At 34.6% G+C, this 25,007-nt stretch overlaps 1 protein-coding gene and 1 long non-coding RNA gene across 4 annotated transcripts in view; one reads left to right on the plus strand and one right to left on the minus strand.

Annotated features, from left to right (window-relative positions):
• The window catches only part of LRRIQ1 (leucine rich repeats and IQ motif containing 1), a 252,049-nt gene that overhangs the window by 88,436 nt on the left and 138,606 nt on the right, over window positions 1-25,007 (plus strand). For all 3 annotated transcript variants that reach the window (XM_074226532.1, XM_074226531.1, XM_074226533.1), the window contains exons 15-16: window positions 6,476-6,649; window positions 10,123-10,572. In XM_074226532.1, coding sequence (XP_074082633.1) covers window positions 6,476-6,649; window positions 10,123-10,572 — 624 coding nt within the window. The remainder of the gene's footprint in view (window positions 1-6,475; window positions 6,650-10,122; window positions 10,573-25,007) is intronic.
• Window positions 1-25,007, minus strand: part of LOC141515171 (uncharacterized) — a 38,542-nt gene that overhangs the window by 9,317 nt on the left and 4,218 nt on the right. The window lies entirely within an intron of this gene.

Consider the following 25,007-nt stretch of genomic DNA (forward strand, 5'->3'; position numbering starts at 1 on the left):
GTTTTTCAGCATTTATCTATTTGCAGATTTATAAGTTACAAATTTTTCTACCACCCTCCCTTCTTCCCTCCTTCCCTGGTAATGAACAGTCTGGTAAAAATTCTACATGTACATATGTATTCAACACATTTATATTGGAATTAGGACATAGGGGAAAAGAAAGAAAACCATGAGATAGGAAGGAAAAGCATGAGAGAAGTTTTAGAAAAGTGGACATAATATAAATTCACATTCTGTTTAATTTTTTCCCCCTGAATGTGGATGGCGTTGTTAAATGGCCTTGTCCATGATAGATCTCCTAGGGTTCTCCTAGCTCCTTGAACTGCTGAGAGGAACAGCATCTATCATGTTAATGAGTACATTGTTCTCCTGGTTGTGCTTCCTCCACTCAGCATCAGATCCTGTAACTCACTCCATGCTTCTTTAGAGTTTGACCATTCATGGTTTCTTACGGAATATTAGTGTTCCATAACATTTATATGCTTTAACTTGTTCAGACATTCCCCAATGAATGGGCATCCCCACAATTTCCAATACTTTGCCACTATGAAAAGAACTGCTATTAATATTTTTGAACATGTAGAACTTTCCCATTTTTTTATGATTTCCTTGGGATATAGACCTAGTATTGGTATTGCTGAGTCAAAGAAAATGATCATTTTTATTACTCTTTGGCCATAATTCCAGATTGCCTCCAGAATAGTTGAATCAGTTCACAATTCCACCAATAGTGCATTAATATCTCAATCTTCCATATCCTCTCCAACACTGAGAATATGCCATTTTTAATGGGAACTGTAGACATGCATTTTTGATAGCAATGCACCTGTATCTGTTTTGATAAGAATTTTTAGTGTTGTGAAGAATATTTTCAAGATGCTCATCTGAAATTTTTGTTTTTTTTACTTTTTGTATGCTTCATATAGAAAAAAATTTGCTTAAAAATATACATACTCCAAAAGAGAAATCATAAATAGTCCTTGTTTGTGAAAAACTGAATATTTTTCTTTAGGCAGGTACAATTTTAAAAAGTCCAGTGGAGACACTTAAATAAATTTTTCTTGAAGTTGCATATCTGATTGCAGCTCTATACATTCTATTTGCAAGTTTGCAGGCAATGTGTTGCTGTCAACTGAGAATGGAAGTACAAAATATATTGAAGTACAGGTAGTGTTTTTTTTAAATCTTGAAATCTATTGTCAAAGTCCTATGACAAAGTAACAATGCTTCAAATAATAAAGTTGTCTTTTGCAATTACAATGAGTTGCATGACATTTTAAAATACAGATCCTAATTCCTATATTTATATCTTTTGTTAAAAAAGACAAAACAAAACTCTAGGAGTCTGTGAGACTGCACAATGTTAGTTGTGTGAAAGAGTCAATCTGTGTTAGTTAAGGTTAAGTTGATATGTGACACTGCCAAGTTGGTGCACGTACTCACCATTCTTTCATTTTCCAGTTCCATGCTCTCTGAATTAAAAAGTAATTTTTTTCTTTGCTTTTAATTCTTATCTTGGACCAGGAACAAAAGCCTTCCATCCCTTAGTCCTTTCAAGGGCTTGGCTAGATCACTCATTTTCAACTTAGGTCAGGGACAGAAGTCTTTAAAACAATGGACAGGAGCCTCATAGCTAGCTAGGAATTTTCTCTTTGGACTCAAATTCCAGATTACTGAGCTTTGTGGCTGACTCAACTTTAGTGTATGGTGAACATTCCCTATAACCTATCTCTGAAATAGAACATAGTCATGTAATAGCTATTTTGCCCACGATCCCCCAATTTTCCAACCATAAACATTTTCAGTTCTTTCATATAGTGATTGAATGGGGAAAATTTTCAGAGGCAAAGCTTGGTGTCTCTTTGTCGTGTTGAGTCACACCTCTACCTCTTCTAAGATTCACCTAGCATCCCAACAAATGACTAAAAGAAGCTTTGAGTTTGTCCTCATACAAGCAAGCCACAAGACAAAAGTATATATAGATAATGTTCTTGTAGTTGAATTTTCAGATTGCATCAGTTTTCATTTTTTTGATTCCCTCCTAAGTATTTGGAATTTCTGCTTTTCAAATAGTTTAAGCTTTATTTTGAGAGTTCTACAATTATTTCCATCTCTAAGAAATTAGCTTACTTTAAAATAAAACCATTAATCACTAGGTTATGAGAAATGACTTTTTGATTTTAACTGAGTGACTTCCTCCAATTCAGTGTCAGATTTACTCATCATGCTATGATCCCTTCCTTGATTTTCACTTCAGTCACATACTGAGTCTGAATCCACAGTAACCCCTAAGAAGATGAAAATAGGTAATCTCAGAAACATGTTACAATTTTGTTCAAATAGTTTGGGGACTTGAACATGTTGACAGGCAGCTAGATGACTCAGTGGATAGAGTGCCAGGCCTGTACTCGGGAAAAACTAAGTTCAAATGCAGCCTCAGATACTTAATAAATGTGTGATTCTTGTCAAATCATATAACTCCATTTGCTTCAGTTTCCTCAACTTTCAAATAGGCTAGAGAAGGAAATGGCAAACTAGTATTTCTACCAAGAAAACCCAAAAAGGGTAATGAAGAGTTGGATATGACTGAAAACAACTAATAGCAGCAACCAATGTAGATAAAGTTCTGGTCCTGGTGTCAGGAAGACCCAAGTTCAGATCTCGCCTTAGACTCTTGCTAGATGTATGACCTTGAATAATTCACTTAAATTCTGCCTCAGTTTTCTCAGCTATAGAATGGGGATTAACAATGCCATCTAACTCCCAGGGTGGTAGAAATGTTAGTTATTATTAGCTCTTATCTTTTTTGCCTGCCTAAGGTGCCAGTCACCATTAATTAGGTCAACAAGCTTGTAGTGGTGGTTGTCATAATGTCATTGTCTAATACTGGCTGATAACTCAACCAATCAGTGATGGGGGAATAGATGGATGGTAGAGGGCTTTAGACATATCTGGGTATATCTGCTCTTCTCACCTGGCTATATCTACTCACTCCCCTCACCTGGATAGATTTACTCCCCCTCCTGAACTTGATTTTTATCTATTCCCTTCTCTCTCTTTCTCCATGGATTTACAGCATTACAATGGTCATGGATAGCAGTGTAAGTATACATAGGTTTCACTGTTAGTCTGAAGTTTCTAGTTACCAATCTCTCAAACAGCTTCTTGGTGATTATATAGCTCATCAATTTGCAAAAAACTGAGGGTAGAAGTGAAACACTTCTAGCAGAATGCTCCATTGTTTTCAAGTGGGGCATGCCCCAAAATGACTTAGGGTAATTAAGACCTGAAATAACTCGCTATTTATGATTCTTTAGGTTTATATATAATTTTGGATTTGCTTCTTGGGCACAGTTCTACTTACCTGTGTGACCTTTGGCAAGTCAATATTCACCTCTCTGGACATGTTTCCATATCGATAAAATGAAGAGGTTGGATGAGGACTTCTTATAATTCTCCTTCTAGCTCCAAGTTCTATAGTCTTATCACCCCAACCTTCTGGTCTACTACTAGAATGTACACTATCCTTTGTTAGGGCATCTAACTTATTACTTCCTGGAGCTCTGATTTCCTCCATGGTGGCTACTTGATAGTGGTGCAAATTACAATTTCTTTATATTTTGGGAGATAGTCCATAAGAGTTGCTATTGCCAAAAATTTCATCACTCTCTGGGTAAACTATTGGAGAGCTTCATTGCCCTTAGTAAAGTTTGTCCTTCAATGGCAAAGTTCATTTCTGAGCTTTTACTCAAAATCTATCTTGGTGTATTACTTATTAGAACTCATGCTTCATAAATTGTCTTCCAGAACAAAAGATCACCATTCTGCAATGAAGTATTATAAAAATAATATAAGAGAAAACTTATACAAATATCTTTATTTGAAATTACTTATTTTTAGTCTGCAAGCCCCTTTCCCCTCATTATTTCATCTCGGAATCAACAAAGAGGGGAAAAATTCAAAACTTCTTTTCCCTCTGATTTTTCTCAATTTTATGTATTTTCTTTTTCTAAAATCTCAGAGTTCTACTTTTTCTATTTTGATCATCTACTTTTACCAGTCACTTTTAGTCTTTCTGATTTCTGAAGTAGCTGTAAATTAGACATATAATTAAGTAACACTTCCCAATTTCCAAATATTCTTGGCAAATAAGATTTTTCATTTTTAGTTTTAGCTATTGCTTTGGGGCCATTGTCTAAAGACAAAATCTTTTGGCACATGTTGAAAGGCTCTTAATAGTTTTGTACTATAGATAAGCAATACATTTATATGATCGCATTCCACCATGGCATTTTTCATTCAAGAGAAAAAGAAAAGCATGCCCTTGATTAAGAGGTCACAAGATCATGTCATTTGTATTATTTTGTATATACTTGTATATGTACATTTTATCTCTCCTGATAGAATGTCAGCTATGTAAGAGAAGATCTTTGATTAGTATATACTAGGCCCTTACTAACTGCCTGCTGATGGATGGGTTGAAGGCACTGACGATAGAGAAAAAGAGTCAAATACTTGAAGAATTGTCACATGGAGGAGTCATTAAACGTGTTTCATTTGACCCAAATGGACGGAACTAGGAGCAGTGCATGGAAGCTGTAAAGACATAAACTTAGGTTTGATGTAAGGAAAAACTTCCTAAAAATTAGAACTCTCCAAAAATGTAATGGGCTAATTGGACATGTTTTCTTATGGATAGGACTGAGCAGCCCCAAGTAGCTTGACCATGAAAACCCCAAATGAGGTCACATAGAGTCAAATAAGACTAGAAATGATCAAGATTTCTTGGAATCTTCAAGAAAAGGTGGCATGACATCTTCTCAGATATAATGTTGATGGAATTTTTCTCTGCATACAGGTTGAAATAGTCCTGAGGTCTCCGAAATTCAGTGATTAGCAAGAGTGATGCTTTGTGACCAACAGTGCCCCAGGCAGACTGAGACTTAGGAAAGACCTTAGTTTAGAAAGGCCAGGGACCATCATCCATTGATTTGTGTTGGGTCTACTGGACTTGGATGACTTGGGTACAGAGGCCTACAACTTTGTGAGGCTCTGCCTCCCTTAAGTTCAGTTCACTTACAAATCAAGACTTCACCTGAGATGTCACTGATCCTCTTCCAAAGGATCAACACCAGCAACAATTTCTGCATCAGCCCTTTGGTATAGAGTACAAGAATTGTCCTGTTTTCATTTTTTTCTTTTCTCTTTTCCTCCCTTTTCCATTTCCTTTTCTTCTTTCAAGTTGCTAAGAAATTTGGGAAAAACATTGTAAAGCTCATCAGATCTGAGATCTCAAACTAGATGTGTGATCTTAGAGACAATCAGTACAGTGTTTCATTTTCAGTTGAGGAAAGTAAATGGTTTCTTTTTCATTACATCCTTAGAAGACTAGCATTCTCTTTCCCATGACCTTGTTCCTGATGGCTCTCTCAAACCCTCTCCCAAAATACCTTTTATTAATGAACAAATAAAAATCCCGTGTCATTTGGAATCCAGTGGTGGGGCCTTAGCTTTTTGCATTGTTCCGGTGTCATTTGCTAAAGGGGGGATTAGTTAGCCTGTAAGCCCCCAGTCCTAAGAACATTCATAGACAATTCTCTGTGTAGTTCCAATCCAGCATAGGCAACTTGGGGAGTAATTTTGATACTTTGATGGATCAAAGAATCATGTTGGCAAAAAAAGCTTTCTAATTGGTTAAGAACCAGAAGATCGAAGGTACAGGTGGGGCCAAGCTGGACATTCATAGACAGTTCTCTGTGTAGTTCCAATCCAGCATAGGCAACTTGGGGAGTAATTTTGATACTTTGATGGATCAAAGAATCATGTTGGCAAAAAAAGCTTTCTAGTTGGTTAAGAACCAGAAGATCGAAGGTACAGGTGGGGCCAAGCTGGAACAAAATCCCCAGGTCCTCAGGTATTCCAGTCAAAGTTGACTTTGTCCATCAAACTTGTTCCTGGGTTTGATAGGGACACTGTAGTTAATCATTACTTGAATACTTGGATGACTTTGATTTTTATGAATCCTCCTTCCACAAATATATAAGAGTCATCTTTCCATGAGACTCATTCTGTGCGTTTCTTTACTGTGCCTCTTAAAATTGAATCAAAGTAATAAACTTGGTTCTGTCTTCAATTCTAAAAGCTATTGAAACAATTTCAGATTTGTAAATGATCTAGTAGAAGGTAAGCTTCTTGTGAGTAGAGACTGTTTGATGTATGTCTTTGAATCCCCTCAGAACTTTTTACAATGCTCTAAATATCATAGGTGTTGACTAATATTTGCTAAATCAAATTGATTTTTGAATTGGATTAGCTGCATCTTGCTCTTGGGGAGAATGGGGAGAGGGAGTAGAGCTAGTCAATACTTTAAAGTTCAATCTAATTAAGATTGTATAGATAAATATGAATTGTCATTTTGTGAAAAGTTTTACTATTTTTGTAAAGCTTATGTTTTATTTTGTTGTCTTTTCATTAGACAGTCCATTCTTGAAATCTTACCTACTCTAAAAATTCTTAATGGTGAAATACTAAAATCTGATTCACTCAATCATGAAATCAATGTGCCAGAACCAGACAGTTTTTCAGCAATCTGTCAGACCCAGGCCCAGGAATTTGACTTATTAGTTAAAAAAAGTGTCACTGGAAAAAGGTATGTAACCTAAGTTTTAGCATTATTAAAATATTACTGTAGTTTATGACATGTTTACAACATACATATAACATGTTTGTGGCATGGATTCCATTTGTCTTGTTGGATAAAGGATATCAAATAACTTTTAGATCTGCTCTCTGAAATATAGGTATATATATTCACTTGAAGTAACACTTAAATTATGTGTATATATCAGAAGAATAATAGAAATTTATTGTTGTACATTCTGGGTGTATAACAAACAAAAGTTTCAAAATTACAAGGAAAATATTAGTATATTTTTGTAGAAAGTAATATTTCACTTTTTGCAGTTTGTAATATGACAACTAATTTTGAATAATTTTGAAACATTGAGATGTTTTAAGTACCATAGTAAATAACAAGCTCAAATATATTCTCAGTTCTCATTTGTTAAACATTCTTTCATTCATATGTTGTTGTCCTTCATTCTTGAAGACAAAAATGACATCATAATGGCTGGGTAAAGGTGTCCAACTTAGGCTAGATGAGTTTGGAAGCCCTAACTTAACTTGGTCATAAATAGTCCACATGAACATTTAAAGTAGAGATGTCTCCAAATTTTCTTCAGAAAGACCTTGAAAGTGCCCATATAACACTTCTTCTGAGCACTATGTGAGCCCCTTGCCTTACATGAGTCCATCTTTTAGCAATAATATATTTGACATTGGATCTCCATGGCCAGCCCTCTGCAGTGGGGTTTGATTACTTGACAGTTCAGCTAGAGAAAGGACCTCAGCATATCGAGTATCTTATCTTGTTGGGTGATCTTCGAAATCTCTCCCTAAGGTGGTTCAGATGGAGACAGTTGAAATTTTGTAGGTTAATATGGCAAGAGGAGATAATCTCCCCCCGCCCCAGGAGATTCAAGGATTCCTCCATTCCTGCTCATCAGTGGCTTCAACCTTGGTTGATGTTGGACTGTTCAGAACCCTGTGGGAGTGTTGAGCCTGTCTCTGCTGGATCATGCCCTTATCAATGATCAATATGGCTCCATCAGCTCTTTGGCACCACAGGTCTATTTGGTTTGCTACTCTCAGCATAAAACTGAATCTCATCTATCTTCTTACTGAGTCAAGAAAACTGCATCTCTCTAAACTTTGAAAGAAATTAAATGCTGCCTTCTTAGAAACAAATTAATTCTCCTGCTGGTAAATCCTGGGAAGTCTTATTTTTCATTTATTAGTTTCTGAATTTCTCTATTTTCATCAAACCAATCCTGATGTTTGCAAATGTTCTGACCTCTGAAAACTGCCTACTCCTGTTCTCCTTTGTTGACAACCCTGTGTTGGCTCAGCTTCCTCTCCAACCAACCTCTGCAACCCACTGTCTACACCCAGGGAAGAGCTTTAGTCTGTTCACCTTGAGTCTTCTGTTAATACACACTGGGTAGGGGCTGATGCCCAGCTCGTCTGCTCATTTTGAGACTAGAAATTCCAACGGTAATATTATTTTTCTTTCTGGGGGGAAAAGAGAACAGGAGAAGCTGGAGATAATACTTTCTTTAGGAAGAATTGACAACTAGTCATCATTGTTGAGTAGTTATGCTCAGAATCAACACCAGAATGAAAACCTATTAAAAAATAATTTCCCACCTACATTTTTAATTTCCTAAGGGAAATTTTCCATTCATCCATGACAACTGAATAAACAATTATTTCCATGACTGCTTATTTTAATTGTTTTTCTTAAAGGAAAACATTTGTTTATGTTTGCCATATGGAGATTGCTATTTTAGAATTAAGAATTTCATGATTTCTTCACTAAAAAATTGATTGATATTATGTAGCCTATTTTGTTTTGATTTTGTCTTATTGCTCTTAGATTTTATTTGAATTTCATGAGATGTTAACTAAGAGAACTGTGAAAATATAAGTATATATATATATATATATATATATATATATGAAGTGAAAATATAAGGAGATATAATTCTAATAAGACAACATCACCAACCAAAGTAATAACATTGCTTTGAGATTTGCAAAGTCCTTTAAAAATTGTATCTTATTTGATACAACCCTGAAAGGCAGAGACTATTATTATCCCTGGGAACGGAGGATGGATAAGTTAAATAATTTGCTTATAGCCACATAGTAATTATGTATTTTAGTAGTTTTTGAATTCAGGTCTCCTTGACTCCCAAGTCTAGCACTCTATCTACTATACCATCCAACTATCTAGTAATTATCATACAATTATGATTCTTTTTTCTTATCAATGAGTCTCATAATTTACTCTGTCTTGAGACAGAGACTAGAAAAAAGTTTTATATTTTATTCATTTGCTGACTTTGGATCTTCAACAAAACCAGAAATAGTGCATGTTTCTAAAAGTCATCTTTATTTACTAGACCATGTTTACATATGTTATTAATTTCAGACCTACTTACTATACCAAAGAATTGATGAGTCAGTATCATATGATATTTTAAACTTCAAAGGAAACAAGCTGAACATTATTTTAAAACACCAATTTGAATTTAAAGATAGATGTATTATTCTAATGTGAACTACTAAACTGTAAAAGATATAACTAGTCCTAAGTAATCTCCTATATGTATTGATGTATGTATATTTCTATATATGCATACACACATATATGTGTGTGCATTTATACTTTTTATAGGTAAACATGATTCTAATTATATAATCATTGAAATTCACAAAAAAGCCTTTTTGTAAGAATAATTTATAGCAGTAGCTGTTAAGATGAATTATATTATTTAGAAAATGACAAAGCTGCATCATTGTTTTTTCCAAGCTCATGGCCTTATTCAGTGCATTGCCATAATTATATCTAATATGCTTTAATTCTCATTATCCATTCTTTATACCTCTTGTGGTTGTGATATTAATTATTAATATAATGGAGCCATTCTGTGCCAGGGGCCTAATAATTAATGTGACATTTCACTATACACTGAGAAAATCTTTAAAACAAATAAAACAGTTGATGATTTTACCAAACATTTTGAAATTTAGTTTGTTTAAATTTATAAACTTAATATTGTGTTAAAGTATGTGAATGTTTTCAAGTGAATTCTCCTTCAAGTGAAAAATGGGGGAAAACCTTTCCCATAACATCAGTCCTTTATTTAAAAGTCCAATAAAAATATTTTGCATGGCAAGATTCAATGTTGGAAACTCTTTCAAGTTTATTTCATAAATAGCTTCTCCAAATTTAGGCAGCAGCTATCCTCATAAGGCTTTCTATCTGCATCTGATGTTTATAGTTGTGAAGGCTTGGCTCTTTCTCCTTCATTTGTTCAAAAAAATATAAGACAACTAAACATTTGTCTCATCTATTTTTATGAAAAATGAGATCTTAAAAAGTAATCAAACCTAAATAAATTTCTAATATCTACGGAAATCATTGCATGTATTAAATTTAAATTGTAACAGTTTCTTCTGTTTATTATTGCTAAATACTTTTTATTATTTATTTTTCAGAAATATGCAGTCTTTGGATGCTTTAGAAAATTTTTGCTGCTATTTTAATGAGCTGATGAAACTGAGTAATGAGTACAGAGATGTTCATGAACATAGAGATTTCCGAATCATTGATAAAGGTGAAAATTTAAATATCATGATGAGAGACCAATCAGAAGAACAGCAAGATAATTTTAAACAAACAGCCAGTAACAGTCTACAGCAAAACAACCAATTCATTATTGGGGTAAATCAAAATACACAGAATTTTCTGGAAGCTGACAGCAGTGACTCTGGATTATTAAATCTGTCTTGCATACACAAGCATATTGAGAAAGTAAATAAAGACCAGAGGAAGAGAAAAGGAAGTAAGAACAGCAAAATTCATACTAAGAATAACATTGTTACTGAGGCATTAATTGCAAGTGAAATGGAAAAGGATTGCCAACAGATTCAGAATGATGCCAGAAAGTAAGATTTACAAATGTAATTTTTCTTCATAGTGTCACTTTTTGTTGAATGATCTTGGCTAAAGGGTACCCTTCTAGCACTCTTTGATATAGGTACAGATTTTATATGACCAGATACTTTGTGTATCATTGGTTTTTGCACAATAGTGCTAATTTTTTTCTCAAATATATTTACCATGTCTTATACAGTCACTCTCATTTTTCTGACATATTGATCATCCGAGGTATTAATTTGGTAGGTTCTGCTAATATGTAATTGCATATTAGATGCTATTCAGACTTTCTTAGAAAACTGTCTTCTAAATTCTTGTTCATTTAAAAATAAATGTTCTTTTTGAAAGAACTGGTATTTGTTTACCTGGACATGGTAAAGCAAAACCAGGTCTTTTTAACTTTCATTCTGTTTATTCATTAAATGGGTCCAAGAATTAATTGAATTTTATTATACATATATTTATTTTTTTAAATGTCATGTGAATTATGCCAACATACCTTATGATTTAGCTACATATGTCCCTTTTGGCTGCTGAAGTACTATTTTAGTAACCAAGAATGACATTATGAACATTATAGTGGTAGTGATAAATCAGATTTTTTGTTTTCTTGACCCTTTCTGTAATAAAATGTGATTTTAACTTACTCTGTTATATTTCTTTCTGCCTATCACTCATTGCCTCTAGTGTCAATGTGGGAAGAAGAATAATTATTTAAGTAATCTCTCTAAAATAACGGCAGATTATAACCTATCTAGGCTTTTATATTTATATTCTGTATGATTGCTGTAAATCCTCCAGCGCAAATCTTCCTGACTCACTGAATGCTTTCCTTAGTTCTCCTAAGATTTCGTAACTATGAGCACAACACTTGGCTGTCCAATTATATTTCAACTTCACTTCATGACTTATCCGGACTACACAAATAGGATATTCTATTATGTTGTTCTTCTTCAGCATAAGTCAAACAAGCATTTTTCAATGCCTTCTATACTGTTACAGAAAATTCACAAATGAAGCAGTTCCTACCCTTGAGAACCTCACATTTTATCTGAGAAAACATATACATATAGAAATAATAAAATACAAAAAAGATTCTAATGTAATTTGTGTTGGAGGGTGGTGGATTATTGGTCATTGGGAGATGAGGAAAGGTCTAAAGCCAGAGGTGTCACTTGATCTGAGCTTGGAAGGAAACTAAGGAGGTTTAGATAAGGAGAAAATATATTCCAGGCTTGTGGGGTTAGAAAAAAATCAGAGAGATAAGGGACTGAATGTTGCCCCCAAGCCACAAGCAGAAGTGATGTTTGGCTGGACCATTGAGTATATGAAGGAATGGCCTTTGCTCCAAAGGTTGGAACTAGATTGTGAAGGATTTTTATTTTTTTATTATTTTGTTTTATTTTTGTTTTTTGGAAGATTTTATTTATCTTGAATTTTACAATTTCCCCCTAATCTTGTTTTCCTCCCCCTCCCCACAGAAGGCAGTTTGTTAGTCTTTACATTGTTTCCATGGTATACATTGATCTCAGTTGAATGTGATGAGAGAGAAATCATATCCTTAAGGAAGAAACACAAAGTAGAGATATAGCAGAATTACATAATAACTTTTTTAAAAAAATCAAAGGTAATAGATCATCTTTATTCAAACTCCACAATTCTTTCTTAGGATACAGATGGCATTCTCTATAGCAGATATCCCAAAATTGTGCCTGATTGTTGCCCTGTTGGTAATGAGGAAGTCCATCAAGGTTGATCATCACCCCCATGTGGCTGTTAGGGTATACAGTGTTTTTCTGATTCTGCTCATCTCACTCAGCATCTGTTCATGCAAATCCTTCCAGGCTTACCTGAATTCCCATCCCTCCTGATTTTCTAATAGAACTATAGTATTCCATCACATACATATACCACAGTTTATTACGCCATTTCCCAATTAAAGGACATTCACTTAATTTCTAGTTCTTTGCCACCACAAACAGGGCTGCTGTGAATATTTTTATACAAGTGATGTTTTTACCCTTTTTCATAATCTCTTCAGGGTATAAGCCCAGTAGAGGTATTGCTAGATCAAAGGGTATGCACATTTTTGTTGTCTTTTGGGCATAATTCCAAATTGCTCTCCAGAAAGGTTGGATGAGTTCACAGCTCCACCAACAATATATTAGTGTCTCAGATTTCCAACATCCCTTCCAGTATTGATCACTGTCCTTTCTGGTCATATTGGCCAGTCTGAGAGGTGTGAGTTGGTACCTCAGAGATGCTTTAATTTACATTTTTCTAATAAATATTATTTAGATCAATTTTTCATATTACTATAGATTGCCTTGATTTCCTCATCCAATCAAAAATTGCCTTTGTATATCATTTGACCATTTGTCAATTGGGGAATGGCTTGCCTTTTTTAAAAATTTGATTCAGTTCTCTATATATTTTAGAAATGAGTTCTTTGTCAGAAATACTAGTCATAAAAATTATTTACCAATTTACTACATTTCTTTTGATCTTGGTTACAGTGCTTTTTTCTGTGCAAAAGCTTTTTAATTTACCATAATGTGAAGGATTTTTAAATGTGAACCAGAGGATTTGATCCTAAACATAATGGTTTGGCTTCTGGAGATTGTTCATGAAGCAAATAATAGTCAAAATTATACTTTTGTATAATCACTCTTGCAGCTGGGTGGGAGATTATTAGGGAGCTACTGAAATAATGCCAGGGTGAGATATTAAGGTCTGATATGGGGTGGTAGCTATACAAGGAAAAGAAAGGGATGCTTGGATATATGGGATGAGGGTTAACCAAGAGTCTCAAGGATGTTTCCAAGGTTGAGAACCTGGGGGAATGGAAGGATGACTGATGATAGTATTGGACAGAAATTGGAAATATTGGGACATGGGAGGCTTAAGGGAAAAACAATAAACTTCTGCTTTAGTCTTTTTGAGTTTAAAAATGTCTCTGGTGTAATCCAGTTTGAGATGTTCACCAAGGAGTTGGAGCTTAGTAGAGGGTTAGGTTTGGATAAAGATGATTAAATCTATGGAAGCTGATGAAAATAGAAAGTGGGCCCAGGACTTGACCCTTGGGGTCTGCTGAGGTTACTGAGCATCACATGGATGATGATCCAGTAAAGGGACAGATGAAGTTATGAAAATTTAGAGGAAAAAAAAAGAGTAGAATATACTGGAGGAGGGGGTGGCTAGGTGGCGTAATGGATAAAGCACCGGCCCTGGAGTCAGGAGTACCAGGGTTCAAATCTGGTCTCAGACACTTATTAATTACCTAGCTGTGTGGCCTTGGGCAAGCCACTTAACCCCGTTTGCATTGCAAAAAAGATAAAAAAAAAGAATATACTGGAGGAAAGGGGAGAGGTAAGGTAAATCAGAAAGTTGATAGCTAAGAAATCATAGCTTTGAAAAGAACAGCATCACTTTACTGAATGGGCTGGAAGCCAGACAAGGTAAATAAGTAGAGACAATAGAAGTGGGTGGGAAAAGATGGAGAAATAGCAATGACTTGAGAGAGAGGCATTTAGTTCAGTTAGGAGTTTTGTGAGGTTGGTAGTTGACTTGGGGAGATATTTGTACATAGTAGAGACAGAACTAATTGGTAGAGGGAAATTTAAGATCAGAGATGAGGGAGATTGTTTGGTACTTGAAAAGATTGGCATAAGGGGAATGGAATCAAGGGTAAATTCTGTGGGCCTGTCCTTTGGAAATGAATATTTGTAAACCCATCCTCCCTTAAATGTACTAGAGATGTAAAGGAAAAAAATGAGAGTTTGAATGTCAAAGACATCACCTTCTATTGGGAAGACTCATTATATAAATGCATGTATTTATTTGTGTGTATTTATGAATAGTTATAAATATATACACATAAACATATATATGTATATATGAACACACTCATATATTATGCAAATAGTATGCATACTATTTTCACCCAAAGTAGCTTGGGACATTGAAACTGAAAACCTTGAACAGATTCCTCCTACTTGTTTCTGGTCTCAGTACACTTTTGTTCTTGAAGGGAAAGTTAGTTTCCTGAGCAACTATATCTATATCTATCTATATATCTATATCTATATCTATATCTATAAATTATCAGGAAGAGAATATAATGTTTGAGGGATTGATGAATTCAGCATAATGTCATCTGCAAACAGTGGTACTTAGAGACCCTCCTATGGTTAGGGAATCCCTTCTCTTTTTGGAGTTTGTGGAGGATATTTCTTGAGTTGTCTCCTCTCTGTTTCAACTCTTCTGGTTTGGGTATCTCACCTTTTTTTTTCTTTCAAATAGTTTATATAGAATTGGAGTTAATTGTTCTTTAAATATTTAGTAGAATTCACTTGTGAATTCTTAATGGCTTGTTCTTTTCTTAAGTATTTTATTTCTTTTGTTAATTTGGGCAATTTAAATTTTAATATCCATTTCTCTTAGATTGACAGATTTATTGGCAAATAGTTTGGCAAAGTAGTGTTTAACTGTTACTTTCATTTTCTCATTAGTGGTGAATACACCGTTTTCATTTTTAATATTGGTAACTTATGTATATTACTGAGTTTTTTCAGAAAACTAACTTTAGTTTTATTTATTAGTTCAGTAGTTTTCTTACTTTCATTAATCTTTGATTTTCAGAATTTCTAATTTGGTATTTAAATTTTAATTTGTTCTTTTTCTAGCTTTTTTAGTTGCATGCCCATTTCACCGATCTCCTTTTTCTCTGTTTTTTTTATGTAAAGCATATAGAGCTATATTTTCCCTTAATTACACATGATTTTTATTGCACCATGATATGAAAAGGATACATTTAATATTTTTGCCTTTCTTCATTTGATTATGAGGTTTTTATATAACCCTAGTGCATGGTCATTTTTTGTGTTGGTGCCATAAACCATAGAGAAGAAAGTATATTCTTTATTATTCCCAAACTAAAGAGTTTGATCACAGTTAACTTCTAAAATTATAATTTTGTGACCTGTGTCTTCCTCCAACTTGTTTATTTCCTCCTCTAAGAATTTGGATGGTATACTACTTAGTGCATATAGTTTAGTATATTATTTAGTATTTTAGCATTATTTCATTATCTTTGTTACTTTTGGGAAGATGTAGTTTCCCTCTTTAGTTTCCCTCTTTATCCCTTTTTAATGAAATCTGTTTTTTTCTTTTGCTGAAGCATAATATATTCTGCTCCAGTCTTTTTCCTTTACTCTGTGTTTATCTCTCTGTTTCAAATATGTTTCTTATAAATGACATATTGTAGGATTCCACATCCTATTTACATTCACTGTTATGTTCAATAACTCTGTATTACCCTCTGTCATAATTTTCCCTTCATTTATACTTTTGTTTCTCTTTTTTACCCTGTCCCTCTTCAATCTACTCTTCTATCAGTTCCTCCTTACTTCCCCATCTCTTTTCCCTCCTAATTACTTGCAGGAGAGTTATATGTATTAGTCCCTATTTGAGCCAAATTCAGTGAAAAATTCAAGCAATTCTTACCTGACCTCCTTTTCTCCCCCTACTGTAATAGGTTTATTTCCTCTTCATGTAATTTACCCCATTCTCCCTTCCCCTTCCTTCCTAATACAATCCCTTTTTTAAGTCTTTACTCTTATTTTTTATCTCATCCTATCAAAATCAACTGATGATCTCATGCCTTCTGTCTTCAATATATTTTTTAATAGAGACACAGTTCTCAAGAGTTGTATCATATTCCCATGTAGGGATACAATCCATTTAACCTTTTTGAATAGCATTATTTTTCTTTTCTCCTGTTTACATTTTTATGTCTGAAGACCAGATTCTCTGTTTCCTCTCTGATACTTCAATTAGGAAAATTTTGAAAGTCACTATTTCATTAAATAGCCATCTTTTCCCCTAAAATAGTATGCTCAATTTTGCTACTAGTTGATTCTCAGTTGTAATCCAAGCTCCTTTGCCCTCCAGACTATCATATTCTAGAACCTTGGATCCTTTGATGTTAATGCAACCTAGACCTGTGTAATGCTGACCATGGTTGCTTGGTATTTGAGTGGTTTTTTTTTCTGACTGCTGGTAGTCTTTTCTCCTTGACCTGATAATCCTGGAATTTGGTTACAGTATTGGATTTTTCACATTAAGATCCCTTTCAGGAGGTCATTGATGAATTCTTTCAATAGTTATTTTGCCTTTTGGTTCTATGATATTAGCAGTTTTCCTTAATGATTTCTTGAAAGATGTTGTCCAGGTTCTTTTTTTTAAAAGAAAGATTTTATTCATTTTGAATTTTGAAATTTTTCCCCCTGATCTTGCTTCCCTCCCCCACCCCCCACAAAAGGTAGTCTGTCAGTCTTTACATGATTTCCATGTTTTGCATTGATCTAAATTGAATGTGATGAGAGAGAAGTCATATATTTAAGGAAGAAACATAAAATATAAAAGATAGCAAAATTACATAATAAGATAAAGTTTTTTTAATTAAAGTAATAGTCTTTGGTCTTTTTAAAACTCCAGAATTCTTTCTCTGGATACAGATAGCATTGTCCATTGCAGATACCCGAAAATTGTGCCTGATTGTTGCACTGTTGAAAGGAGCAAGTCCATTAAGGTTGATCATCACCCCCATGTTGCTGTTAGGGTGTATAGTGTTCTGGTTCTGCTCATCTCACTCAGTTTCAGTTCATGCAAATCTTTCCAGGCTTCCCTGAATTCCCATCCCTCCTGGTTTCTAATAGAACAATAGTTTTACATCACACACAAATACACACAAACACACAAACACACACACACACACACACACACACACACAAAACGCAGTTTGTTAAGCCATTCCCCAGTTGAAGGACATTCACTTCATTTCCAATTCTTTGTCATAACAAACAGGTCTACTATGAATATTTTTGTACAAGTGATATTTTTACCTTTTTTCATAATCTCTTCAGGTTATAGACAAAATAGTGGTATTGCTGGATCAAAGGGTATGCACATTTTTGTTGTCTTTTGGGCATAATTCCAAATTGCTCTCCAGAAAGGTTGGATGAATTCACAGCTCTACCAACAATGTCCCAGATTTCCCACATCCCTTCCAACATTGATCATTGTCCTTTCTGATCATATGGACCAGTCTTAGAAGTGTGAGGTGGTACCTCAGAGATACTTTAATTTGCATTTCTCTAATAGTAATTTAGAGCAATTTTTCATATGACTGTGGATTGCTTTGATTGCCTCATCTGTAAATTGCCTTTGCATATACATTGATCATTTGTCAATTAGGGAATGGCTTGTCTTTTCTTTTAAATTTGACTCAGTTCTCTGTATGTCTTAGAAATGAGTCCTCTGTATGTCTTAGAAATGAGTCCAAATTTTCTACATTTCTTTTGATCTGGGTTGCAGTGATTTTGTCTATGTAAAAACTTTTTAATTTAAAGTAATCAAAATTGTCTAGTTTGTTTTTAATGATGTTCTCCATCTCTTCCTTGGTCATAAACTGCTTCCCTTTCCATAGATCTGACAGGAAAAGTATTCCTTGATCTCCTAATTTACTTATAATATTGTTTTTTTATGTCCAAATCCTGTATCCATTTTGATCTTATCTTGATATTGGGTGTGAGGTGTTGATCTAATCCAAGATTCTGCCATACTAACTTCCAATTTTCCCAACAGTTTTATCCTGAGAGCTGGACTCTTTGTTTTTATCAAATAGCAGATTACTATAATCATTTCCTGCTATTGGACCTAGTCTATTCCATTGATCTACCACTCTATTTATTAGCTAGTACCAGACAGCTTTGAGGACTAAATGCTTTATAATATAATTTTAGATCTGGGAGGGCTATGCCACCTTCTTTTGACTTTTTCCATTAAATCCCTGGAGATTTTCAACTTTTGTTTCTCCATACGAATTTATTTACAATTTTTTCTAACTCATTAAAGTAATTTATTGGAATTTTGATTGGTAGGGCACTAAATAAGTAGTTTAATTTTGGTATAATTGTCATTTTTATTATATTAGCCCGACCTATCTATGAGAAGTTGATGTTTGCCCAGGTATTTAAATCTGATTTTATTTGTGTGAGAAGTGTTTTATAATTGTTTTCAAAAAGTTTCTAAGTCTGCCTTGGCAGATAGACTCCCAGGGTATTTTATATTGTCTGATGTTACTTTGGGATTTCTCTTTCTACCTCTTTCTGTTTCATCTTGGTAGTCATATATGGAAATGTTGAGGATTTATGAGGGTTTATTTTATATCCTGTGACATTGCTAAAATTGCTAATTATTCTAGTAATTTTTAGATGATTTTTTGATTCTCTAGGTACACAATCATGTCATCTGAAAAGAATGAGTTTTGTCTCTTTCCAATTTTAATTCCTTTAGTTTCTTTTTCTTCTCTTATTGATGAAGCTAATATTTCTAATACAATATTGAATAGTAGTGGTGATAATGGGCATCCTTGTTTCACTCCTGATCTCATTGGGAATTCCTCTAGCCTATCCACATTGCATATAATGCCTGTTGATGGTTTCTGATAGATACTGCTTATTATTCTAAGGAACAATCCATTTATTCCTATGCTCTCGAGTGTTTTTAGTAGGAATGGGTGCTGTATTATGTCAAAAACCTTTTCAGCATCTATATAATCACATGATTTCTGATAGGTTTGTTATTGATATAATTAATTATACTGACAGTATTCCTAATATTTAACCACCCCTGCATTCCTGGGATAAATCCTACTTGGTCATAATGTATTATCCAAGTGATACCTTGTTGTAGGCATTTTGCTAAGATTTTATTTAAGCTTTTTGCATCTATATTCATCAGGGAGATAGGTCTATAATTTTCTGTCTCTGGTTTAATTCTTCCTGGTTTAGGTATCAGCATCATATTAGTGTCATAGAAAGAGTTAGGCAGAGTTTCATCTTCACCAATTTTTCCAAAGAGTTTATATAGAATTGTAACCAGTTGCTCCTTAAATGTTTGATAGATTTCACCTGTCAATCCATCTGGCCCTGGAGATTTTTTCCTTAGGGAGTTAATAATGGCATGTTGAATTTCTTTGTTGTGAAATAGGGTTACTTAGGTATTTAATTTCCTCTTCATTTAACCTAGACAACTTATATTTTTATAAATATTCATCAATTTCACTTAGATTATCAAATTTGTTGGCATAGATTGGACAAAATAATTCCAAATCATTACTTTAATTTCCTCTTCATTGGTGGTGAGTTTACCTTTTTCATTTACGATTCTAGCAATTTGGTTTTCTTTTTTTTTTAAATCAAATTGACTAGAGCTTTATCAGTTTTGTTGGTTTTCTCATAAAACCAGCTCTTGGTTTTATTTGTTAGTTCAATAGTTTTCTTGCTTTCAATTTTAATAATTTTTCCTTTAATTTTTGGAATTTCTAATTTGCTATTTAATTGGGGGGTTTTAATTTCTTCTTTCTCTCATTTTATTTGCATATTTAGTTCATTGATTTCCTCTTTCTCTAATTTATTCATATAAGCATTTAAAGAGATAATATATCCCCTGACAGCCACCTTGAGTGTATCCCATGGGTTTTGGTATGTTGTTTAATTATTGTCATTATCTAGGAGAAAATAATTCTTTCTATAATTTGTTGTTTGATTCACTCATTCTTTTAAAAAGACGTTATTTAATTTCCAGTTTGGGGTTTATTTCTCCCTGTCCCAATATTGCATGTGATTTTTATTGCATTATGATCTGAGAAAGATGTATTCACTATTTTTGCCTTTATGCAATTGATCATTAGGTTTTTATGCCCTAGTACATGGTCAATTTCTGTGTAAGTGCCATGAATTGCAGGAAAAAATATGTTCCTTTCTATCCCCTTTCAATCTTCTCCATAAGTCTATGATGTCTAGGTTTTCTAATAATCTGTTTACCTCCTTAACTTCCTTCTTGTTTATTTTATGATTAGTTTTATCTAAATCTGAGAGCAGGTGGTTGAGGTCTCCTACCAGAAGTGTTTTGCTGTCTGTTATCTTCCTGTAATTCCTTCAACTTCTCCTCTAAGAATTTGGATACTATAACATTGGGTGCAGACATATTTAGTATTGAAATTGCTTTATTGTCTATGGTACCTTTTAGGATATAGTTTTCCTTCCTTAAATCTTTTAACAATATCTATTTTTGCAGCTGCTCTTTCTGAGATCAGGATTGCTACCCCCTACTTTTTTCACTTCAGCTGAAGCAAAATATTATTTTGCTCCAACCTTTTACCTTTACTCTATATGCATCTCTCTGCTTCAGATGAGTTTCTTGTAAGCAGCATATTGTAGAATTCTGGTTTTTAATCCACTCTGCTATTTGCTTATGTTTTAAGGGAGAGTTATTCCATTTATATTTGAAGTTATAATTACTCTTTATTGCCCTCCATGTTATCTTCCCTCTGTTTGTATTATCCCCTTTATCCATATTCCCCAGAATTTTATTTCTGAATACCATCATCTTCAGTGTTTGCCCTCCTATATACAACCCCTTCCCTTTTTTCCCTTTTCCCTTTGCCCCTTCTTCCTTCTGTTAGTTCCCCTTTTCCTCCCCCTTCCCCTTTCCCCCTTTTAATATTTGAAAAGTAAGATAAGTTTCTAAAGCCAAATATTGTTAAGAGTAAGATTCAGGTGGTTCTTACCTCCTCCCTTCTTCTCTATTGCAGTATATCCTTTGAGCTTCTTAATGTAATGAGATTTACCCCATTCAGTCTCTTCCATCCTCCCATCTCTTTACTGTCCCCCCCCTTTTAAGGAAGTATTGTTTTAAATCATTCTGAGTCACAGAAAAGTCATGAGTGTCCATCACTTTTGGCTAAGTATATGCTCTCTAATAGAATTACAATTATTGAGAGTTATAAGAGTCTTTCTCCCAGGTAGGGATATAGCCAGTTTCATCTTATTGGATAACAGTTTCATGAATAAGTCATGACTGTCCATCACTTCTGGTTGGAATATATTCTCTCTAATAGAGTTACAGTTCTCAAGAGTTATTAAAGTTTTTCTCCCATATAGGTATATATATATAGCCAGCTTCATCTTACTGGATAGCAGTTTTTTTTCTTTTTTTACACCCTCTTTTTTAACCTTTTAATGTGTCTCTTGAGTCTCCTGTTTGAAGTTCCAATTTTCTATTAAGCTCTGGTCTTTTCATCAGGAAAAGTTGGAAGTCTCCTATTTCATTGAATGTCCATCTTTTGCTCTGGAAGAGAAGGCTCAGTTTTGCTGGATAATGAATTCTTGGCTGCATTCCAAACTCCCTTGCTTTTTGGTTGATACAACCAGGTCCTGTGTAATCCTTACTGTGGTTCCTTGGTATCTAAATTGTTTCTTTCTGGCTGCTTGCAGGATTTTCTCTTTTGTATGATAGTTCTGAAATTTGGCCACAATATTCGTTGGTTTCATCTTGGGATCCCTTTCTTGAGGGGATCAATATATTCTTTTTTTTTAGTTTTTTGCAAGGCAAATGGGGTTAAGTGGCTTGCCCAAGGCCACACAACTAGGTAATTATAAGTGTCTGAGACTGGATTTGAACCCAGGTACTCCTGACTCCAAGGCCAGTGCTTTATGCACTATGCCACCTAGCCACCCAAGGGATCAATGTATTCTTTCAATAACTATTTTGCCCACTGGTTCCATGATAGCAGGGCAGTTTTCTATCACTAATAACTATTTTGCCCTCTGGTTCCATGATATCAGGGCAGTCTTCTGTCACTAAATTCTGAAATATTAAGTCCAGGCTTTTTTCCCTCTTCAATGGAAAATTAATAATTCTTAGTTTATCTCTTCTTAATCTATTCTCAGTAGTTTTGCTGATGAGGTGTTTTATATTTTCTTTTATTTTTAGTTTCATTTAACAGATTTCTTTTTGTCTTATGAAGTCATTTGTTTCCACAGACTCCATTCGTTTTTTAGAGAAGAATTTTCTTCATTTACCTCTTGTGACTCTTTTTTCAAATGGTCAGTTCTATTTTTGAAGGAATTTTTCATTTGACCAATTGAGCTTTTGAGAGAATTATTTTTTTTTTTTTTGCATTTGTCCAATTGTATTTTCCTGGGATTTGTTTACTTGTTGCAAGGTGTTGATCTTCTCTTGGGTTTTTTTCCCATATTTTCCAGTTGATTTTTAAACTCCTTCCTGATTTCTTCAAGGAAGTCTTTCTGTGTTAGACACCAAATCATCTTCCCCTCAGCAGTTCTAGGTCTCCCTGTGTTAGGGTCTTTACCTTCTAGGAATTTTTTCTGTGGACCCCTTATCCACTAGTCTTTCTTCATCTTCCTAAGATCTTGTGTTGGGGGGAGGGGCTGGTTCACAGAGGTGTCATGTTGCAATCCCTTGAGACTTTACTCACTGGGTTTAGTAACTCCAGGTGGTCTGGCTAGTAGGTGGTGATAGAGGCTGGAACTCGCCCTCCAGCCCTTTTGGAAAGCTGAAGAACATCAGTCCCACTGCCAACACCTCTACTCCCCAGTTGTTTCTTGGACCTTGGCTCCCCACAGGCAGTGCTTCTGTAGCTGATCCCAGGTTAGTCCAGCTCTCACTCAGCCCCCACTGGCTCTCTGCTCTCTGTGTCCAGCACACCTATGATCCCAGAAGACTGACCTTGAGGTAGATGTTCTCCTAGCTTCTCTTTCTGGGTTTTGTCGATCGGATTTCTGTTAGAGGTTTGTTTTATATTATATATGAGGGAAGATCAGGACATCTTAGCCCAGGGCCATCTTGGCCAGAAGTCCCAGGCTCTTTTTTTGATCATGGCTTTCAGATAGTCAATAAGTCTTAAATTATTTTTCTTGGATCTATTTTCCAGGTCAGTTTTGTTTCCAGTATTTTATATTTTCCTATTTTGTTTGACTGATTCTTGATGTCTCAAAGAATCATTAGCCTCCATTTGCCTAATTCTCTTTTTCAGGGAATCATTTTCTTCAGTTCACTTTTGCATCACCTTTTTAATTTGGCCAATCCTATTTTCACAGGCACTGTTTTTTTTTTTAATTTGTTTGACTATTTTTAAATTCTTCAATCAATTTTTACCCTTCCTTTTGCAAGATGTTGAATTTCACTTGTATTTCTTTTCCAAATTTTTCTACTTGATTTTTAAAGCCTTTTTTGACTCTTCCAAGAGGTATTTTTGGGCTGGAGACAAATTCATATTCCCCTCTAGGGCTTTATATGTAGTATTATTTTCTTCTGTTGTCTTCTGAGATGGTGTTGTGATCTTATCTCTATTGCCTTCTATCATCAAGGTTTTTCTCTGACTTTTTACTCATGTTGAGCTCTGCTTCTGGGTCGCAGGGATACTGTCCCAAACATCTTGTGCTGGATGAGGGGCTTACTTGCGGAACTTCTGCACTGGGAACACTAGCAACTGGACTGGGGGTCATCCATACCAATTGTGCCAGCTACACAGGGGTCTGAGACACCAAAGTTGGAGCCTTCCCAGCTGGCTTGCTATGCCATTGGCCTCCTGAGTTGGGACCTCTGCTGTGATTGAGAGCTCCCGGTTGGCATCCTTTGAACCCTACTTTTGCTGTTCTCTGCTTCCTGTGCAGGTCTCCACTTCCTAGTGAAACAAACATTTTTTGAAGCCCTTCCTAGATAAATTAAACTAAAAAATGCTCTGCTCTGTTCTTTTGTGGATTCTGTTGCTCCAAAATCTGTTTAGAAGCTTGATTAATGTCATTTCTGAGGGAAGTCTTGGAGAGCTTAAAGAAGTTCCTGGCTTCTCTCTACCATCTTGGCTCTACCCTCAGAGTTGATTTAATTGGCATTTCTCATCAATAGTGATTTAGAAAATTTCTTTTCAAGTGACTATAGAGAACTTTAATTACTTTGTCTGAAAGCTTCCCTGTTCAAATCCTTTGACCATTTAATTCATGAGGAATAGTTCTTATTCTTATCAATTTGATCAAGTTTTGTATTTATTTGAGCAATGAAGGCTTTATTGGAGAAACTCATTGTAATTTTTTCCCACAGAAATGATTTTCCCTCTATCCTATTTTCCTGTTTATCCTTCTCTCTCTCTCTCTCTCTCTCTCTCTCTCTCTCTCTCTCTCTCTCTCTCTATCTCTCCATCTCTCCAATTGCTATTGATTCAGTCACCCCAAGGCCTGCTCATGGTGTTCTGGGATCTGGTCTGTGATGTCCAAGACCCTTCTCCTCTCTCATCCTGATGCAACCAAAATTTCCCATAGACCTAAGTTTTCTTGGTCTTTTAATATGGTTCTACTTTGTCTTTGAAGATTCTGTGAATCAAGCATTTTAGTCATTGTTTAAAGGTATTTGTAGTTGTTTGTGTCCCCCTGCCTTTACTACATCTTCATGAATTAAATTTTACTACATCATCATGCATTAAATTTTCACTGCATGTTTTAATCAGGAACATCCATCCTTACCTATTTCATATTAAATAGCATTACAATTATCCCTTCCATATTAGAGGGCATAGGGA

The sequence above is a fragment of the Macrotis lagotis genome, chromosome 2, assembly GCF_037893015.1.
Source record: "Macrotis lagotis isolate mMagLag1 chromosome 2, bilby.v1.9.chrom.fasta, whole genome shotgun sequence".
Classification (NCBI taxonomy): Eukaryota; Metazoa; Chordata; class Mammalia; order Peramelemorphia; family Peramelidae; genus Macrotis; species Macrotis lagotis.